Source organism: Clytia hemisphaerica, unplaced genomic scaffold, assembly GCF_902728285.1.
Source record: "Clytia hemisphaerica strain Z4C2 unplaced genomic scaffold, Clytia hemisphaerica genome assembly, whole genome shotgun sequence".
Taxonomy (NCBI): Eukaryota; Metazoa; Cnidaria; class Hydrozoa; order Leptothecata; family Clytiidae; genus Clytia; species Clytia hemisphaerica.
Genome location: NW_027104594.1, coordinates 1,398,362 through 1,419,361, shown reverse-complemented (window position 1 = coordinate 1,419,361; position 21,000 = coordinate 1,398,362). Strand labels below are relative to the sequence as shown.

Below are 21,000 nucleotides of genomic sequence, written 5' to 3'. Positions count from 1 at the left end.
GATAGCTTTCCAGCTTTTATCTTCTTGTAAGAACCTTTTAGATAATAAAGTAGACGGCGAGTCACTCCAAGGTAAACCAAGTGCATAGGGTCCAGTGTAAAATCTCTGATAATGTCAATTGCCAAGCCAACAAGTTCAGACTCATCCAACTGATGGCGCTTGCCATCGTCATCGGGCAAGGCGTATCCATTTTGACGAAAAACTTCATCTGTACGCTCTTCAATCGGAGGATCAGATTCAGGATCCCACCTGTCATAAACAATCCGATTTCTAACACTTTTACCCTTTAGAGAGCACCTTTCGCAGGCATAATAGCCTGTATATTGAATGGTGCCTCTAAGCCCTGAACGTGCTGGAGCGTCACAAGTGAAGCAAAACAAAGACACTGATCTATGGACGCCGTTAAAAACAAAACCATTGGTTATTAAACGGTTTGTTTCAATAACAAAATCTCGAACAAACTCATTATACATTTTTAGTGATTTACCCCCCTGGACAGGGTGACATTATATCCTCCATCCCCCATGTAAAACCTTTTTCTGGAAGAGCCCATTTTTTCTAAACAAATTCTTCCCTTCAATCTGAAATTTTGTTTTTAAATAAGAGTGATTTTAATTCACAAGGAGCAAGGTTGTTCAGCAAGAAGCAAAGATCAGCAAGAAGAAAAGAAAAACTAATTTTTGTTTATTCAGCACAAAATCAAAGACTAAGTAACAATAGGAGACACCGGCCTGATATAAGACATGACATGTCTGATATGAAATAGGAACACTTATGTAAAACTAAAACCTTTAAAGTGACTTGAAATATTTTACCACACTAAGCTTCTTAGTTAAGGCGTTTTGACATAATTAGGTGATTTAAAGGTTTTTTTTTTCCTTTATTATGAGGTTGTAAAATTTTATATCAACTTTTTAGGTGGACACGTCAGATATACCAAAATAAAGTAAATGAACCATAAATTCAGGAAAACAAAAAAAAATTCATTTTATATAAGAAATAGACTTGGGCTCCTTTAGAATTGGGGAACCTGGATCTCTTTCAAATTTAAGAAGCCTTTAAAACTGAATTCACTTCAAAAATCTAACGTTACTTGGATAAATGTTTTAGACTTTTTGGTTGAGAGATTGTGTTTTTCCTGCTTTTCTTTTCAAAACATGGGAAATTAAGAAAAAATGTTAGACAAGAATTATTTAATTTGTTGTTTCACGGGCCAAGCTACCCAAAAAAGAGGGTCGGTCGGTCGGTGAAAAAACTAAAATAAAAGTAGAGTTTCACCTAAAAACTACAGTACTACATCTTTACAAAAATGCGAAATAGAAAATAAAAAGACACATAAAGCTTGAATTTATACCAAAATTTTGAGAAATTTGACAGTCTGTAAAGCACTTGAAATAAAAATATACTACCAAAATTAATTTTATTTTTATTTCGATTTTGGAATTTCAGGGTCGGTGGAGCCAGTAAAACAACTAATCAAATTGGTCTCGGCTTAGGGGGAAAGTGAAATTATAGCAACTTGGGCATGATTACCTTTATAAATGGAATGACAAACAAAGTGCTTGTTTTCTTTAGACGCCTTCCACAAATTTAAAATGTTGCTTAAATATCACACACAGGTCGCACGAGTCCCATAGACACAAACATTTGTACATTTCGACGTTGATTATAGATTTTTAAATATATTTCCATGAAATTTTCTAACAAAATATCACACCCCTTTTTAAGCTTTTTTCACATGCACGTAAAATCTTACTTAAGACCTTGAAGGGTGGGGAATCCCCTTAAGCTTATGTAGTGTATTACAAACGATTTTCTATAAGGTCTAAAGTAAAATTTTACGTGCATGTGAAAAAAGCTTTATATGAACATTTGTTAAGGATAGGGTGGAAATTGACTAAATGATAGTTATATTTATACTTTAAGAAAACTTTGAGTGAGGTTGAGGTGTTGCAGATTTGAAAATGAAGCACAGCTTTTAACAGAAGACAAAGTGTTGAGCATGGGTAAAAACCACATCCCCATCGCTACACCAAAAGCATTCTCCAAAAAGTTTCAAAACATGTTTTTTCTGACTCAACAATACCTCTAGTATGAAAATAAACTCAATGCCCTTCAACATTTTTGATTGGAAAATTTTTTCAGCCTCTCCTTGCCAAAGGAGATTATATTAATTACATTCTGTATTAATGTCATTGATAGACTACTCAAAACTAGACATGATAATTAATAGAACAGTTTGATAACTGAACTAATTGAACTTTGTTGAACTAAATCGAACGACAAAAGTTGCTAAAATTGTGAGTATTCGATTAAGTTCCACAAAGTTCGTCAACAAAAAATGTTTGACAAATTTGACAAAAAGCTCCGTTCAACAAGAAGAAATGTTCCACAAATCTTTTCTAAGTACTAAGCGCACAACGTAATCTTCTTTTAGGAAACAAATATGTAGTCTGATTTTTAAATTCTGCTATCCACTCCATGCAAGCAGGGGGAGAAAGACTGTCGAGAACACCCTGAAAATAGTGGCCTCCTATTTGGTCGCCACTTTCAGACAAAAACAATTTGGCACCGATTACGTAATCTTATTCCAAGGATCACTGAAAACTTTTTTGTGCTCGCTCGCATTGAGCCAGACGTTACTAATCAATCGATTATCTATTAAAATCGATATCTAATCGATAGTTAATCGATTGATTAAATTAAGTTTGATTAAGGTTGGTTTCTTTAATTGAACTTTATTGTTTATAGTTTAGAAAATTTGTGAGTATTCAATCAAAGTTCGACAACCGAACTTAGTCGAGCATTAATTTAATTGGACAACAAAGTTCGATTAAGTTTGACAAACGTTTGATTGGTTCGATTAATTACGTCTGGTCAAAATAGTGGAGCCAGCCAAACACAAATCAAATCGGTCCAACACCAATTACCAATCAATCCTGCCTTAATCGATTGAGCAACAATATATATGAAACCTTCAACTATTCAAATTGAGAATATGTAATCAAACTGACTGGCAGAGGGTTGGGAAAAGAATCAAAACAACCTTTAAAGTCTTTCTCAAGTCAGGGAAATTTAATGCACTGATCTATTACCTCAAGTGTCAGTTACATCAAAATGCCTCGAAAATGTCAATATGAAAATTGCGTAATCAGAGAACGTATGTCTCGCTCATTATAAAAAGGCCGAGACAAACTTTCAATAATTGGATTGTAACATCGAGTTAAGTCTCTTTTGTTAAGTCACCAGGGGGTAAATAAAACAGACCTTGATACATTTATCGTTCGTTTCAACTTGACCATTTGTTTAAAACTCAGCCTCCTAAATATTTGGGGTAGGTAAAATATGTACAAAGAAATTCATACTTTTCCAACCCGGCCAATCTTTAAAAAAGAAGCGAACAATAAAATGTAATTACCCTTTCCAAATAAACCTATTCGGTGGCGAGCGTAGTCTACTCTGACGTAATTGTAAAATTTATGTAATGGGAGTTTGACATAGTAATGTAATGTTGTTTGGGGAATTATGAAGTTCTCTGGGATTTCGATTGCATTTATTCAGGTTGATTTTTTATGACTTCTAATGGTACTTTTTCTAACGAGTTTGATTAATCTGTTCTCACACTTATGTCTTTTTTTTTTGCGTCCTTTTCCGTGATTACTTTTATTTATTTTTTTAAAGACAGGTAAGAAGGCATATTGATGTAACTGAGTGTCAAGTGTCTCCCAAAGGCATTAAGGTTGTTTATCAGCATACAGGATAAAAAGTTTGGGTGTGTAATAGCCAGTACACCAACAATGGATAATCTAATTCCATCCATTAAAAAAGCAGTTTCTCCATTCCAAAATCTATAAGTCAAAACCAATAAATCCCAGTATAAAATACTAAATGAAAAGTTCAACTCAATCAACTCCAAGCAAAAGGAGAGAAAGAAAGTGAAAGTACAGAGTTATATTCTAAGAAAAAATTTACCTTGATAGCTTGAGTGTTGTTGTCGTGATTTTCCAATTCAAAGTCAATTGCCGTCGACAAATTCTTTGTTCATAAAAAGTCTCTGTCGAAAAATTGGCGCCGGAAGAAAACATAACCGGGGGTTAATAAAAATAAGTTTAATGACAAAAAGTAACTTAATTGCTTTAACTCTATATGTTTACTAATTTTTTATCATTTCATTACAACTTTTTAACAAAAGTTATTTTTAATTATGCTGTTTTTACTACTTCCCAATTCATAAATTTGCCAAAAATGGATTTACAAAAACCCCGTCTATATATTCTCGCCCCAGACTTCCCCGGCGCTGTGATTTTGTTATTCGACGTCTAAAGACGTCGAAAGACGTCGGAAACTGACGATCGTGAATTGGACGGGGGCTGTGTTTAAAGGAAAAACACAAAAATACTTTCTCTAAAAAAATAATAAATACAAAAAGAACGTATGAATCTTGTCAACCTATTTCATTTAATTTATTTTTATGATTTGACTTAGAGAAAAAGTATAACTTTATTCAAAAAGAATAATTCAAATAATATATAACACCCGCAAATCTAATTGAACAACAAGTCTTTTGACTTCGAATTTACTTTTTCCGATCGTCTATAGTGGACCATTGCTGGACGTCGGTAAGACGTCGTACTAAGACCGTCTATAATTGACGTCTCAGCGACGTCTTTTAAAGACCGCGACGGGAAAGAGACGAAAGGACGAATAACGGACGTCGCTCAGACGTCCTAAAGACGTTGCGTGCCCACTGGGCATGATGAAACCATACCCTCAGAAAGGTTTGACCCCCGAAAAACGTGTGTTCAATTACAGACTTTCCAGGATGCGATGTATTTCTGAAAATGGTTTCGGCATTTTAGCCAATCGTTGGAGAGTATTTAGACGCCCATTCTCACTGGAACCAGAAAAGGTAAAAACGATCACAATTGCTGCTATAATACTTCATAATTGGCTACGTAAAGATTCAACCTACGGAAAGGTTTATATTCTTTAGGGTCAGCCTGTTTCTTTGGTAAGGACTCAGGGCTACCAGTCCAAATCAGTCTCAAATTCTTAAAATAAATAAATATCTCTGTAACACATTGAAGGGGGGGGGCGTACGGGGTTTCTGATTTCCGAAATTCCGAGCATTTTTTACCTTATTTCCGATATTCCGCAAAAATATTTCACTAATTCCGATACCGAATTTTTTTCTGTAGATAATTTTTACTTAAAGAAAAACTTGAATAAAAAAAGGAAGAAACTGTGGGAAAAGAATATTTTGCCACATACAGTACAACTATTACACCCTGCGGACACCGCACGCTGCAAAGAGGTGGTACGACACAGAGACCAGAGGACACAAATTTCAGTTTAACCCCCTACCTCAAAAAAGGACGTTTGTAAAAGATAATGCGAGCGAAGCGAGCGCGAAAAATTTTCCTTGACTTTTGCTTTAAAATCCACCCTTTTTCCCTAAAAAAAGTGTTGAGAAGAGTAGTTTTCCCTGACTTAGAATGGAAAGAGAATATTCTTTCCTGACCAAAAACGTCAAATTTTTCGTGTTGTAGTAAAATAATTATTTCAAAAATAACCCGGCCAGCTTTACAATAGTCAAAGTGTGTTGACTTTAGAAAAAATCAAAAATAACAAGGCATTCTGAAAAAAAGCTCCCTGACTTTTGAGAAATTTTACGAAAATTCCCTGACTTTTCCAGGTTTTCCCTGACTTTTTCAAAAAACAACCCATTTTCCAGGTTTTCCCTGACCGCTGGGAACCCTGTTATAGAACTGGATTTTCATCGTTCCGAATGATAGGTGATGATTTGACTCTCAGTAAAATATTAACGCCTTATTATAAAAATGTTGACCTTCTCACAAAGCCCTCGAGGCATCGTGCCATTCATCGTACCAGCTTTGGTCCGTTTTGAAAAAGCTTCAATTTTTCACTGCTTGCAAAAGGTCCGCGAATGAAATAAGATTGTGTTGTGGAGCAATCTATACCTATACCCATCATATGTGCGCGCGAACGCCGCTAGGATCTAGCGCGCGCTTGTGCTTGACGTCATTGATTCAGAAAGCGTCTTTTGTGGATAGAAATTAGTGAGGTTAAGTCCCATATTGGTAAAATCACGACCATGAAAATTAAACAGGCTAGTGAGTTTCAACCAATCAAATTTCGTATTTTTTCGTCCGTCATCGTGATTATCCTGGTATGGTTAACCTCAGTATTATTTCCGAAGCACACAATCGGATACCGAAAAACCGAAACTAAAGCTCTTCAGACCGAATTTCCGCAGTAAAAAAAGTCATTTTTCCGAAACAGAAGTCTTTTTGGATTCCGAAATACCGAAGTGTTTTGACGTGATTACCGAAATTCCGCACAAAAACAAGCCCATTTCCGCAATACCGAAATCTCGTACGCCCCCCACATTGAAGTTCATTGAATTTACCTTAAAAGCAGTCTTGAAGCAGTCTAAGAACCAAATCCTGAGAAAATAAAACAAAGCCAGGAAGTGATATCTTCAGATTTTGCATTACCTTTCCACAAGTTAGAAATAAGTTTGATTGTTGGATTATTGCTCTCTGAAGTGTCTTTGTGAAAACAGAATACACAAACACAGGGTATAAAAATTCATGCAAACAACGATGTAAAAATAATAGATAACCAACTTGCCTTGATTCTCAAAAAACATCTGTGTTACGGTTGTAAAAATATTAATGACATTTTGCATCGTAAAAAGTGCAATTAAATAAAAACTTGCTTCATTTACAACCTTCTATTGGACAGAATCGATCACGTGATGTATATTTTTCCAAATTTTGGGTTAGAAAAAGTGTATTTTCCTATAGGCAGCCTCACAGAAGGAATTTTTTAATTAGATATTATTGTTCTATAAACATTCATCTGTTTATTCTGTATAAGGCAACCTTCATGCACTTTTCATACGTGAGATATCGCACTTCAAATCACACATATATTTTTCAGATTACATCATTTTATGGGCGTTTATTTATCCAGATGAAGATTAAGTGGTATCAGGCCGATCCGTAGTCAATTTGTCTAAAGATTGGTACCTTTATCTTTTGAAAAAAATTCCAAAATTTACAGTAAATAACAATTCAAATTTTCTATCAATTCAGTGGATGTCAAAAAGTGTGTCAAAATCTAGCTAAAAGCATAACACGCACTGCACACAGAGCTATTTAAAGGAGTGCTCATTTCAATAGGAAAACAATGGTTGTTCTCTTGGGAGAAGTGCCTTCTAGAGGTAGTTGGTTATCTATTATTTTTACATCGTTGATGCAAACTTGTCCAAAGATTTACAATAAATCACAAACCTTTATCAATTTTCCTCTTAGCTACTTTTCGGCTAGCCTTTGTGGTAACATCTCTAGGTTTGAAAATAAAAATGGGTCCTCACACGTTGTTATGTTGAAATTCTATTGTTTTTTACAAAAGTCTTAATTATCTCGACTTTTGGAAATATTAAAGTTAGCTACACTTGGAAATCAGTTTTCACAAAAGTGTAATTTAATTTACTGTACCTAGTAAAAAAGATACTTAGCTGGGGAAGGTTGACTAGGAAATAAAAAGGCAAATAAATAAAACCTACTAAAAACAAGAAAGACTTTTTCATGACTTCCAGTCTTGCAGGAGACAATATCTCCAACAACAGGCACACCAGTCGCTGTTGCACCCCATGAAACATTGGTATCATTTACGCTGTTGCATGTTAGGCCGCTGTCATCCCAGTCTATGATAACCCAACTCATTCTGTCCTATAACATTAAAAAAGAGAATTGGATAAAATGTATTTAAAATAGGTCACTTTTTTAATTAAAGCAGGCTAACTAGTACACCAGAGTACACAGCTTTTTGTGCAATGCAATTGGTTCTCTTCGCATGACTGTAGGGGCCTGCGCCACTGAGTGCAGAGAGAAATGAATCTTAAATACAGGTATTGTGGGTGTAGCGCTCTCTTCTATCCATGTATATGTGAGAAGTTTAAAGTTAGATATAGAAATTTATTGAAAAAAGCAAAAATTCATAAAGAAAAATTAGATACTTTACCTTGTTGTTTCTATTTTCTAGACTGAAAAAACATATTTCGTACACTTGCAAAGTGCTTTAAGAGAACTTTCTATTATCTATATACTAAAAGTCTAATTCTCTATGAGCCGTGGGGGAGCCATTATGGATTTTTTTCCAAGTCTCTTTATAGATCGAGCTCTGAGCGGGAAAACAGTACAGTGTTCTTTTTTCGAGGCGGAGTACGTTTCGTTTGAGACACGTCACCGGAAAACATGCCTACGGTTCCTTGCCGATCGGGAAACGTCGCCCGGTTCCGAAGCGTATTTTTGATCGGACCATACTGCTTTCTAACAGTCAAAATAAAAGATGGCGGCAAAAATAAACAACTGGTTGCCACTGCTCTTTTGCTATTTTTCTTTGGTTTTTATGATGCTTTAATGAGTTGAATTGATTTGATTTTTGTGTGATTGTTACAAGAAATGGTTGATGATGAAGTTTCATTATTCTTTGCTGGATTTGATGCTTCGTTTGGTGTGGCATGAGAGATGCAATGCAATCTCTTGAATTCTTGAAAAAGAGGACACTTTATCAACTTTCACAACAAACTTATCTCAATTTTGGCTGTATATTTACACAAATTCTAACAAGGACGCAACATTTGGGGATAAATCTGACCATGCTAGGTCTATTTGAAAAATTAAATACTTGCAACCTCAAAAAAGTTTGAACTCGCTTTTTTATGATGGTTGTCAGAATGGATGGTAGATGTACCAAATGGTTGTGGTTGGATAAGAACTGTAAGTAAAAATTCAAATCCTGAGCGGAATTTACTGATTAATGATTGAATTTCCCTTGGTATTTTAAAATGCATTTTATTAAACGTGGAAAACTTTTGGTTGTGAATTTGGACATTTTCTTTCGCGTGCGTTTTAAACGTGGAAAACTTTTGGCTGTTTGCTGTGAAATTGGACATTTTCTTCCCTGTGTCTTTAAAATGTGGAAAACTTTCACTTTTGTCGTAAACTTGACATTTTCTTCCACGTGCGTTTAAAACGTGGAAAACTTTTGGTTGTGAATTTGGACGTTTTCTTCCCTGTGCGTCTAAAATGTGGAAAACTCCCACTTTTGTCGTAAACTTGACATTTTCTTCCACATGCGTTTAAAACGTGGAAAAATTTTGGTTGTGAATTTGGACATTTTCTTCCACGTGCGTTTAAAACGGGATAACTTTTGGTTGTGAATTTGGACATTTTCTTCCACGTGCGTTTAAAACGGGATAACTTTTGGTTGTGAATTTGGACATTTTCTTCCACGTGCGTTTAAAATGTGGAAATTTTTGCTGTGAATTTGGACATTTTCTTCCCTGTGCGTTTAAAATGTGGAAAACTTTCACTTTTGTTGTAAACTTGACATTTTCTTCCACGTGCGTTTAAAACGTGGAAAACTTTTGGTTGTGAATTTGGATGTTTTCTTCCCTGTGCGTCTAAAATGTGGAAAACTTTAACTTTTGTCGGAAACTTGACATTTTCTTCCACATGCGTTTAAAACGTGGAAAACTTTTGGTTGTGAATTTGGACATTTTCTTCCACGTGCGTTTAAAACTACTTTGATAGCTTGAATGCTCCAACTTTACTTTTTTTTATGATGAACTATATAGATGAACCCATAGTCTGTGGCCGGGTCATAAAATTATTATTTTTCATCCGGCTGTTTTCCGGAAACACTACATTTTTATATTTTCGCCTCAATCGAAAGTTTTTTTAAGCAATTTCTTGGCATGACGACTTTTTTTCTTTTTGATATTTTTGGAAATTATGAATGCCAATTATGCATCCAAAGGGCTTTTGGTGTGTTCAACAACACTCTACTCGGCAGGTGCGACGCCGGGGCAAATTTTTTTTCCGTAAGCGATCAAAGACCTCCAATAGCGATCCAAGACCTTCAAAACTTTTTTGCCGCAATTTTTAGCTATCCAAGACCTGAATTAGCGATCCAAGACCTGCTTTTTTTGCCGCGCGGGTGCAATTAGCGATTCAAGACCTGAATTAACCATTCAAGACCTGCGAGACGTAGAAATTATTCATTTTCTAGCTATCCAAGACCTTCATCTGCAATCACGTCTGAAATTCGGTTCAAATTGGCTGTCACACTAGGAAAGAGAAAATCACATGCGTCCTTTTCCATTTGATTAACACATTTGCAGCCTGATTCTTTTATGTGCGATTTCCGTTGTTTGCTTTTACATAGAGCGAAGAGCAAGCTTAGTAATTTTCTGTTATACGTGTATATGTAAAATTTGAAGGTTTTTTATATTTCTATATGTTTTTTTTGGATTGTTGTTTTTATCAAAAAGAAGAAAAATGTCAAACTTTGAAGAGACTTTTGTAAGTGATTATTTATTGTTTCCATTCTTTGTCTTAATGTTAGAAGGGTATTTCGATGATAAATGTGTATTATAATAATGTAAAAATGTTTTAATTTCTTGGTTCACCCAAATCTTGGCATTTCATGTTTGATTTGTGTAATATAATTATAAAAAATCGAAGACACAAACACAAAATACAAAACTATAATTTGTAAGACCTAATTTTAAAAATGAAATGTTGTTTGAAGAATTTGTGTAGAAAGATGAGTAACATCCAAAATTTTGATAACATTTAACAAAATTCTTTTGAAATTTTGTGTTGGTTTAATTTGATTTTTACTACCTTCTTTACAGATCATCGCCAAGGACGCAATGAAGTTACACAACACCGTTCGGAAAGACATAAAAAGCCTCGACGTGCCTGAGATCACTGTTATCAATGACTTGAAAAAGTTAAACAAGCTGCCAACAGACAAAAAGTCCGGAATCGATAATCATATCCTGCTTACTCAAAGTGACTGCTTCAACATTGAAAAGACTCTTGAGAGTGGCAAATTCAAATGTGTCATTGTCAACGAGACATATTTTTTCTCTAAAAAAGATATTGATACTTTAAAAAATGTACACAGGATCGAAGAAATAAAAGAAAGCTTAGTGAATGAGGAAAAATGGCTCAGAGATGCAACTGTCAGAGTGCCTCATCAAGACTTTAGAGTAGACCCATCCATCATTGAAAAGTTTGCTTTTTTATGCCAAAATGGTAAAGATGGGAAATCAGTAAAGTCAATCAATGGCTCGCAAATTTTGACGTCTGATCTTTGTCTACTTCTGGGTCGAAATTGGATCCCACGCTCTTTGATAGAACATCTTGCTTACATTCTGAATAAACAGCAAACAAGTGCTCTCATTTTCTCGTACCAATATCTATTTCTGGAAAGAACTACAGAGCTCGAAGAATTGGTAAAGAAATGGGTAGAGCGTAAAGTAGAAACACTCATCGTCATTACAAATGTCCGTAAGGATAAGCTTAGCCAGACCTTCATTGGAACGAATACCAAAAACGGAAACCCTGGAAATAATTGGACAACACTTGCGTTTGACCTAAAATCTGGAAGATCAATATATGTAGATTCGTTGGGTTGGAAAATACCAGAAGAGTTATCGCAAAAATTGCAGGAGTTTGCTGGTACCATTCGCAATTACTTTCCCTCCATGCCCTCGGAAATGATAAGGATAGAAAGTGCTCATTCTACAAAGACACACGACGGTCCAAAGACAAGTAAATGTTCCCGCGATTGCTATGATAATACGCCTTATCAAGGCATCAATGGCAATATATGTGGGGTAGTGTCTTTTTTGACAGCAGTGGTGTTTTCTAAAAACTTGGAACTTTATGATCAAAAGGCATTCCCAGTCGAAAACAAATGGCTCTCAAGCATATATAATCATGTTGAGTATGCGAGATATGTTCTTATGAAGTGGTATTGGGAGGAAAGGATCGACGAAGCTGACATCACTTATGGTGTATGTTTACAGGTATTATTTCATCAGGCTAATGAGTCTTTTTTGAAGTTTTCATTTTCATGGTAAAAAAACTTTTCTGACAGTTTCCAACAATAAGTCTCTTTGTAAAATACCTATTTGAATTCACCTTTAAATCAATGTGATATCTGTGATATCTTATTCACTTTTAATCAAATTAATTAAATAATTATTTGACATTTAAGGAAAGTGATGAAAGAGCGAAGATGGAAGGTGTCATTGAAAATCAAGTAGCAGCTTCATCATCAAAGTTAACTCAAGGTAAAAATAAAGATTACGTCGGTCTGACAAAATTGTCTTTCCAATGATAACTAAATTGTATAACTTTTTATTATTATCATGGATGGGTGCTGAGAACATTTAAAAAAGTAAAGTGTCCACATGCTTTTGGAACAAAGTTCAGTGAAATCATGGGAATTTGTTTATCATACCATTAACTAAAAATGCAAAATTATTCACTATTTTCTTGATATGTGTTAGCGTGATCGTACCTATTCCACTGTCGAATTTTGTATTCTTATTCTTATTATTTGATGTTGGACCGCTTCTTCTTAAAGCCTACTCAGTTAAAAAAAATCAGGAAGTATGGACACGAAATTCGTAAACGTCAACGTCAATTTGCCATACCTTTCTTTCTTAGTTAACAACCAAGAGGAGGCAGAAATATTGGAAGATGGTCATGGATCAACTGTTTCTATGAATGGCTGGCAAGCCTTTGTGCATGACAACTGGGTAAGACGGAAATGAGGTCGAGTCATTGTTTTCAATAAAACTCCGCATTATTAGGCCTAAAATTTCAGCTTTCTCAATTTCATGACTTTCTTGAGATATTTCAACTTAGGGTGTAAGTCATTATAGTATGCGATATTAGAATATTTTCTAGATAAATCTATATTATTGTTCTTCGTTCATTCATAGGAAAAGAAAGCTGCAAACGAAGACTTCGGTGATTTTTCCAAAAAAATGAAATATGAATGGTTTTCATTAGAGAGCAGCAAAAGAATGGTGAGGCATTATGCTTACTATTATATCACACAAAAATAATTTGTAGTCGCGTAATGTGATGGTGGGAGCTATCAACTTATAAGTTAATAAAGGCATAACATTAGCTCCTATAAGAATATCATGGTTATAATTGCCCATATCAACCTTACACTATGCTGAGAAATCGCCTAGTCGAAGGTGATTTTAATAAGCTTTTATAAGGGGCTTTTTTTAGAGAAGTTAGGGAAAGCCTGGAAAAGTCATCGATTAATTTACGATTAAAGGCTTTTTAATGCACTTTCTTCTTTTAATTCAGGCATACAATGCAAAAGGAAAAAATGGCATACGGGTTGAGCCATGCCCTAAGTGTGGAGCAACATTTGACAAGATCTTTAGACGCAACGAGCATGTGGAAAGGTGTAACAGAGTTTTCAATTGCGAGAGGTGTGGTAAGCCGTTCAAGTCAAAGCAAGCATTGACCGGTCATTTCAATGGGAAACACACAGAAAAGTTTAAATGCGAATCGTGTGGTAAATGCTTTCAGAGCTATTCAAAGCTTGATCGTCATAAAAGGACGCACGATGAAGCCAAAAATTTTACATGTAGCCAATGTGGAAAAACATTTAAAAGAAATGACAATATGGTTAAGCATATCAGGGTAATACATAAAGTTTAACTTGGTATACATATACATGGTTTATCATAATATATACATTTTTAACTAGGATCATATGTAAATTTTTGAGTTCGAATACAAAGATATAATAGTTTTGCATGTATTTTTCTTATCAAATTTAGTCTTTCTTGGGCTTCTTCTTTGTAAAAGTTTTCGTATTGCTTTTCATCGGTTCACCTCCACCTTTTTTCGCAGAAGGAACGTTCAAGTCTATGGTTGTTTTCATGCTGTGTTTTCGTTTTACACTCACGCGACGCTGTGGTAGGCTTTTTGTTGCCACAGTGCTTTGTTTTTGCCTGCTGCCTATGTGAGATTTCCTTCTTGAAACAGCGGCAGGCCCAACTTTGATTTTTGTTCTTCTCCTGGCAGAAAAGGTAGACCCAAAGCTATGCAATGCAGATACTTTCTGGCTTGTAGAAAATGATTCGAATCGTTTGACGAATTTCACAATAGCTGAATTGAATTCTGTGTTTTCTGTTTCGATCTCTTCTTTAACAAAGGTGAAAAAGTTATCGAGCGCACTAGAAGCTTCTTCTTTCAATTTCTCACCGGTATTGTCAACATTGATCCGATTGACTTCATCAATACTCCCAGATTCCTCCTCTTGCATTTGTCTTTGGAGATTTTCACTGGTATCTTCTATATCTTCGGCCATTATAGATATATGTAGAGGGTTATAATAAGAACTCTCCAAACTTTTTCCGAATGCAATTTCAGCAAACTTTTGACGTTCAAATTTGTCAAAACGAGGTAAAAAATTCGATGATGTGGATATTCCTTTTGACCACAAGAGGTACTGGTGCCAGCAAGGGGATCCGTCCAAGCCAGCTTTACATTCGCATATTCCAATTATCATATCAACTGTATAAAAGAGGCCATCAGTAGTTTTACTCTCGACTTGAAATAGGTTTGGTCCAAGTTTTCGTAAGCTTTTCTCAGAATCGAAATGATATTCTATGGAGGAAAAATAAAAAAGAATTTAACTGTAGTACTGTGGTATCTATTAAACATTTATCGAAAAATCAGACACACTATATTTCAGTGAACAGGTCTTTCGAATAAAAAGATTATCAGTTTAAAATTAGGATCAAAATCATCACTAGCGAAAAAATCAGAGACAGGGGTGTTTAAAATTTGATGTATAGATTTTCAATTTAATTTACCAGTAACAATTGATTTGTAACTTTTTCTGCCTTTGAATCGTTGACTGTAAATTCCATCGAAGGTGCCATCAGCAATAGATAACAAACGTCGTTTGAAATGCTCCTCGAATTCGATCATGAGTTTATCCAGCAACATATTGATATTATACTGCCTTTGTCCTTCATTACTAGAAATTGGGATTCTACATAGTTGTTAGTGTTGTTTCCTCGTATCAGCACATCTCTTCGATGACATCGTGCCCAGCGCTCACTTAAATCGCATAAATCCCGAAAGTAATCAAGACAGATTGTATTTCTTGACAACTTCCGCATTGAAGAATTCTTCGTGTAAAGCGAGATGAGATTCGATGTCCTCAGCATAGAGCAGCCTTCTGAACAACTGCATTATCTTCACGCGATCTAGTTTAGAAATACCGTGGGCTTTTTCGTACAACCACCGCCAAACTTGTTGAAGAATGTGAAACGTACAAAGAAAAAGCCTTGCATTTGGCCAGTTGTATCGAAGGCTGTTGTGGAGCTCTTTACAATTGTCTGTCATGATAACAGATGGACCTTCCGGAGTGTTGAAAAATGCGTCCTCTGGTAAGATACTTTTCAATAGCTTGAAAGCCTTGCTCAGGGTCAATTCTTGTTCATAGCTCGTGATGACGATTCCTTTAAGAGATATAATTATTTCTTATTATTATCTATATGATAATTCTATACAGTGTACACATTATTTTATAAGCAACCGAGTTGCTAAGGGCTCAGGCCTCAAAATGACCCAAAAATAGGCAACTTGCTTAACAACCCTGAGGCCTCAAATTAACAACAACATCGTCTATTAAAAAATTAATTAATGTGCCTTTCATTAATTTTAAGCAACTTTAAGAAACATTTAAGCAACCTTACAAGCAACTTTCGGCCTCGATTTGAAAAGATCCATAGCAACTCTAGGCCTAAACCGAAAATTGGAGTTGCTCATAAAAATGTCTAAACAGACTACAAATACAGAGAAGTTAGTGATTTGAGTCGTCACAATTTTAAATATAATAAGCACCTTAACTTTTTTCTGCTTACAGCTATTTGAAGTTAAAGAAAATTAAAATTATGTCACAAACACTTACCGAGTGGTAATGCACCACATACTGAATGCGTGAGTAGCAGGAAGAATCGCAGGTTATGTTCGTCAAGATTGGAAGTCGAATCGATGAACACCAATTCAGATGCTTGCCGGATCTAAAATTTCATAAAAATTAGCAGCCTAAACTTGCATGGACATCAAAACATACACTCAGTTGACGCATTAACCTCCTACTACAACACCGCATGCATAATGGGCTCTTCCAGGAAAAAAATGTCCATAGGGGGTGGAAGATATATTGTCCAGGGGTAATGAAAAAACCCTGAAAAACTGCCATGTCCATGGGGTGAATTTGCAATGTCCGGGGGTAAATTTTTGTGTCTAGGGGGTCGATTTGATGCTTGTCCAGGGGTAAAACACGTGTCCAGGGGGTGAAAAATCGAAATGCCCAGGAGTAATCACTGAAAAAATAATATATCCCCAATGTGCAAGTTAAGTTTTTACATAAGCACCATGTCATTAGCGCATTTTAAACTCAAAAAAGCATAACTAGGCTTGCAAAATTTAACCACATGTCATGCTATTAAAAAAGTGCACGTTAAGGAGGATTCTATCGTCCAAAGGTTCGAGAATTTTGTTATAATTGGTCAAAAATGATTCATGTTGCCCAGCCATGTATACATTTCTGTGAAAGGGTAAAAACAATAGGGGTTTAGTTCGCATTCAGCAAGAATAAGCTCGCTTACCTTTGAGTGTATCCTTTGCATAAGAGGAGTGACAATTGTCAAAATCAACGGGCTATTTTCCACTTTGTCATAAAGCTGGTATGCGATTTTCGTACCCTCGTTCACTTCTAAAAACTCCTTCACTTTCTCCTCCATTTTATCGAGCATATCGACACCGTTTCGTCCTCCAAAATGATCCACTGCCCATTTTGCATACAGGAAGTTAAAATCCCTTCTTCCAGGGCACTTTGACCTGTCTGCCTTGTTTATATGGAATTTAAGATCATCTTCTGATTTGTGGCGCAAGTTTCTCATAAACTCAATATACGCTTGTGATGCAGTCAATCCAGAAGTAAAGAAGCTATTGATTTCGGTTTTCACCTCTTCAGTCAGAGTCCTGAAGCTTAGTGCTTCTAATGAGTAGATTGCGTGGTTGTGAGAATTCTCAATATGGACACTACAGGGAAAGTTATCCAAGTGGTTCTTCAAGACTTTAAAAGTGATTTGAAATCTGCAGTTTGTGTTTTGAAATCGCCTAAAGGGGTTCTGCATCAGCACATTTTTAGTCTCTCTTGTTTTTTCATATCGTGTATCGTGTTGACACCGATAAGTTGCTTTGATTTTGTAGATGCTTCTTGGTTTTTCTTTCTTTTTTACTTTAACTTTTAAAGTCTCATTTGTCTCTTGCATGTAGAAATCGACAAATTTAACCACATCATCTTCTGAAGCAATATTACATTTAAACTTTATCTCAGAGGATTCGTCAAATTTATTAAACAACTCCAAAGTAAAACCTTCACCAAAATAATCACATAAAAATTCTCTGCAACTTTCCTCATCCATCGTTAGCTTTCTTTTCTCACTAAAAATAAAGGTGTTTCTTTTTCGAGAGGTTTTTCTCTCTTGTTTGCATACTTATATTATCATGTTTATTAAATTATGTTATTTGTTTTGAGTATGAAAGCCGGTTCGAACCGAATTTCAGACGTGATTGCAGATGAAGGTCTTGGATAGCTAGAAAATGAATAATTTCTAAGTCTCGCAGGTCTTGGATGGTTAATTCAGGTCTTGGATCGCTAAATGCACCCGCGCGGCAAGAAAAGCAGGTCTTGGATCGCTAATTCAGGTCTTGGATAGCTAAAAATTGCGGCAAAAAAGTTTCGAAGGTCTTGGATCGCTATTGGAGGTCTTTGATCGCTTACGGAAAAAAAAATTTGCGACGCCGGGTGACGGCTAGTGTATTACTATTTAAGAGCACGTCCTGTGTCCACTAGATGTACAACATTGAACCAAAATGATGCATGGAACATTTACAGTTCCCCTTTTGAAATGAATTTTCTGGAGTTTGATGAATTTTTATTCAAGGGTAGGAAACCCAGGAAATATGAACAAATATGTTTGCCTTGTGCTCGAAAGTATTATGCATAATAACTAATAAGGTTTTCTCTACTTGTTAAAAAAAGCAAAACACCCTTTACTTCATTAACCCCTAACCTCAGTGAAAAAAGATCCTTTAATTAGGTTTTTATGCTTCCATCTTTGTACGGTTACCCAATTATGGCACACAGTTGTACAATATATTGTATATAATGAGATTTGGCCTAATTTAACTTGAGTCCCGCTCTGGACTGTCCCCATCTAGAACGACGTGGTAAAGAAGTTGAAATCGATGAAAAAAAAATCGATCGATGGTTTGATTTATACTATATACTTTTACTTGAGTCCCGATTTTGCGTACAAAATGTTTGGATTCGGGACTCAATTAAAATTCCCGATTTGGCCTACGAAATGGTTGAATTCGGGACTCAAGTAAAAGTATATATAGTAACGAGAAACTTTTAGTCCCGATTTACCTTACGAACATATTGGATTCGGGACTCAAGTAAAAGTATATATAATACATATTTAATATCTGAGTCACTGAAAAGATGGATACGGCGGCTTGAATTTGAAAATCAGGGACGTGTGGGGCAGATCTTTATTTATACGGGCTAATTATAGCTTGTCTTGAAAATGTAAATTTCGGGACGGTCCCGAATTGGTCTACGAAAAGGTTGAATTCGAGACTTCGAGTAAAAGTAAATATAGCAACGAGAAACTTTTAGTCCCGATTTACTTTACGAACATATTGGGTTCGGGACTCAATTAAAACTATATATAGCAACGAGAAATTTTTACTCCCGATTTTCTTTATTTTAAAATTTCTAAAGAAGGCGAAATACTATATTGGAACAAAAAATCCAAACAGTGTATTCCGCCTACTTTAAAAAAATACACTTTCGAATGTTTCTAAAGAAGGCGCAATACACTACTTTGGACTTTCTGCCCTAACATAGTATTCCGCCCTCTTTTAAAAAATACCCCTTCCAATGTTTCTAAAGGCGGAATACACTACTATACTATGAACTTACTGCCCTAACATAGTATTCCGCCTTCTTTAAAAAAATAGGCTTTCGAATGTTTCTAAAGAAAGCAGAATACACTACTATGGACTTACTGCCCTAACATAGTATTCCGCCTTCTTTAAAAAATACCCCTTCAAATGTTTCTAAAGAAGGCGGAATACACTACTATACTATGAACTTACTGCCCTAACATAGTATTCCGCCTTCTTTAAAAAAATAGGCTTTCGAATGTTTCTAAAGAAGGCAGAATACACTACTATGGACTTACTGCCCTAACATAGTATTCCGCCTTCTTTAAAAAATACCCCTTCGAATGTTTCTAAAGAAGTCAGAATACACTACTTTGGACTTACTGCCCTAACATAGTATTCCGCCTTCTCTAAAAAATGCGTTTTCGAATATTTCTGAAGAAGGCGGAATACACTATGTATTTACTCTCCCATATAGTACTCTGCCTTCCTTGAAAAATACGTTAATCAGCAGGGGGGACGGTTATTAGGTACTGGAGAGTATTACAAACACGGACAATCATTTCCAAAAATTCAAATGGGTATAGTGCTTTTCCGGGCGTGTTACAATGACGTTGAAATCGAGTTCCAGCAAATTAGAATGGACTTATTTTAAACGCATAATAACGGAGAGAAGAGGAAGAGAATCGATTCCAAAAAAAACCCAAAAAGGTGTCTATACCTTTTTGGGTTTTTTGAATGATTTATGGATATGTACAAAATCGACGAAAGTCCTTTGTCTGAAAAGTCGAATCCCACTCGGGACTCAAGTCCAATTAGGCCTGTGATTTCTTTCAAACTAAATAAATATAATGAAACAAATAAATATCTAGCTTGAATATTAATGAATATAGTCATCAGGGGGTAATAACAAGGCAGTTGAAATGAAGGGGATATTGACCTGTACTGTAATAAGTTTGATTATATTTTGACTGAATTCTGATATCAAAATACTATGGTTTGAAATCAAAACAATCTCATTATCAAACAACTTAGGGAAAATGGGTACCGGGTATGTGCAAGCCATAAGGGTCCTTTACCCACCCTCAAAAGTCTTTCAAAGGGGTACCAAAACTATAAATTCCTTGACTTTATTTCAATGTCCTAGCATGAACACCAAGCTCAGAAATCAAATCACTTTCATCCACTCCACAAATTTTCACACAAAGGTCGAAAGTTTTTTACAAGAACAATAGAGGACCATTAACAAACACATTATTAGGTTATATAGACACCACTCTTCATAAGTCCAGTATCAGCGCAGGCTGGGTAGATGATTTGATTTGCTTGTCGATCCTTCCAGTTAATCATAATAAATACCATCTAGATACTGATCAACTTTTATTGGATATTTTGGAAAATCTTTAAACTTTAGAGGAGGCAGAAGAAGATTCCTCTAGTAGCGATAACAGTGATAATGAGGAAGATGAACTTTCAATTGAGGATGAATTGGTCTTCCCTGGATCGAAGTTATCAATAAAAGAACATGCATCATCTGTATTAGGTATTGAATTGGGTGATCCGAACCCAGATAGGTGCGTCGGCAAAATAGGGTACCGGGATGTTCTGCGCTGGTCAGGGTCTTTTTTTGGAGCAAATTTGAGCTTAAATCCATAGTTAAAGCTCTACTTCCCCCTTTGTCTAAAAATCTTTTTCCATGATTGTAGATACGAGAATATTGTTCAATTATCTAATTTTCTCTTTGAAGGATTCACTGTACGCCATCGTCTATCAAATGAAGCCTTGAAAGACTTGTTAACACTGCTTGAGTTACATATGCCAAAAGAAAACAGAGCTCTAAGGACTCAAAAGGTATTTAAGGAAATCAGAAAATTTGATAAAGGGATATAAGAAAACGAATTCACTTTTAACTTGTATTGTCAAAGGATCCTTTCATAGAATATTTTTGTATTTTTCAAGGTAAATTAAGACGGATTTATTGTATTTTTTTTCTGCAAACAACTAAATTTTACATCTCACTTGATGGGGTCGATAGGAAGTCAGTTTTTCAGCCTACTGTTATTGACCTTTACATGAGAAGTACAATTACTTGTTT

General features: G+C 35.4%; 2 protein-coding genes and 1 pseudogene across 2 annotated transcripts; all 3 read right to left on the bottom strand.

Annotated features, from left to right (window-relative positions):
- The window catches only part of LOC136823935 (uncharacterized), a 400,726-nt pseudogene that overhangs the window by 282,042 nt on the left and 97,684 nt on the right, over window positions 1-21,000 (bottom strand).
- On the bottom strand, window positions 13,682-14,896 carry LOC136823834 (uncharacterized). Its single transcript, XM_067080002.1, has 2 exons — window positions 14,744-14,896; window positions 13,682-14,534 (listed from the first exon to the last, which is right to left on the bottom strand). Exons 1-2 carry the CDS (start codon window positions 14,877-14,879, stop codon window positions 13,699-13,701), a joined length of 972 nt encoding a protein of 323 aa, XP_066936103.1. The 5' UTR covers window positions 14,880-14,896; the 3' UTR covers window positions 13,682-13,698.
- On the bottom strand, window positions 15,021-17,374 carry LOC136823915 (uncharacterized). Its single transcript, XM_067080070.1, has 3 exons — window positions 16,553-17,374; window positions 15,850-15,961; window positions 15,021-15,397 (listed from the first exon to the last, which is right to left on the bottom strand). Exons 1-3 carry the CDS (start codon window positions 17,372-17,374, stop codon window positions 15,021-15,023), a joined length of 1,311 nt encoding a protein of 436 aa, XP_066936171.1.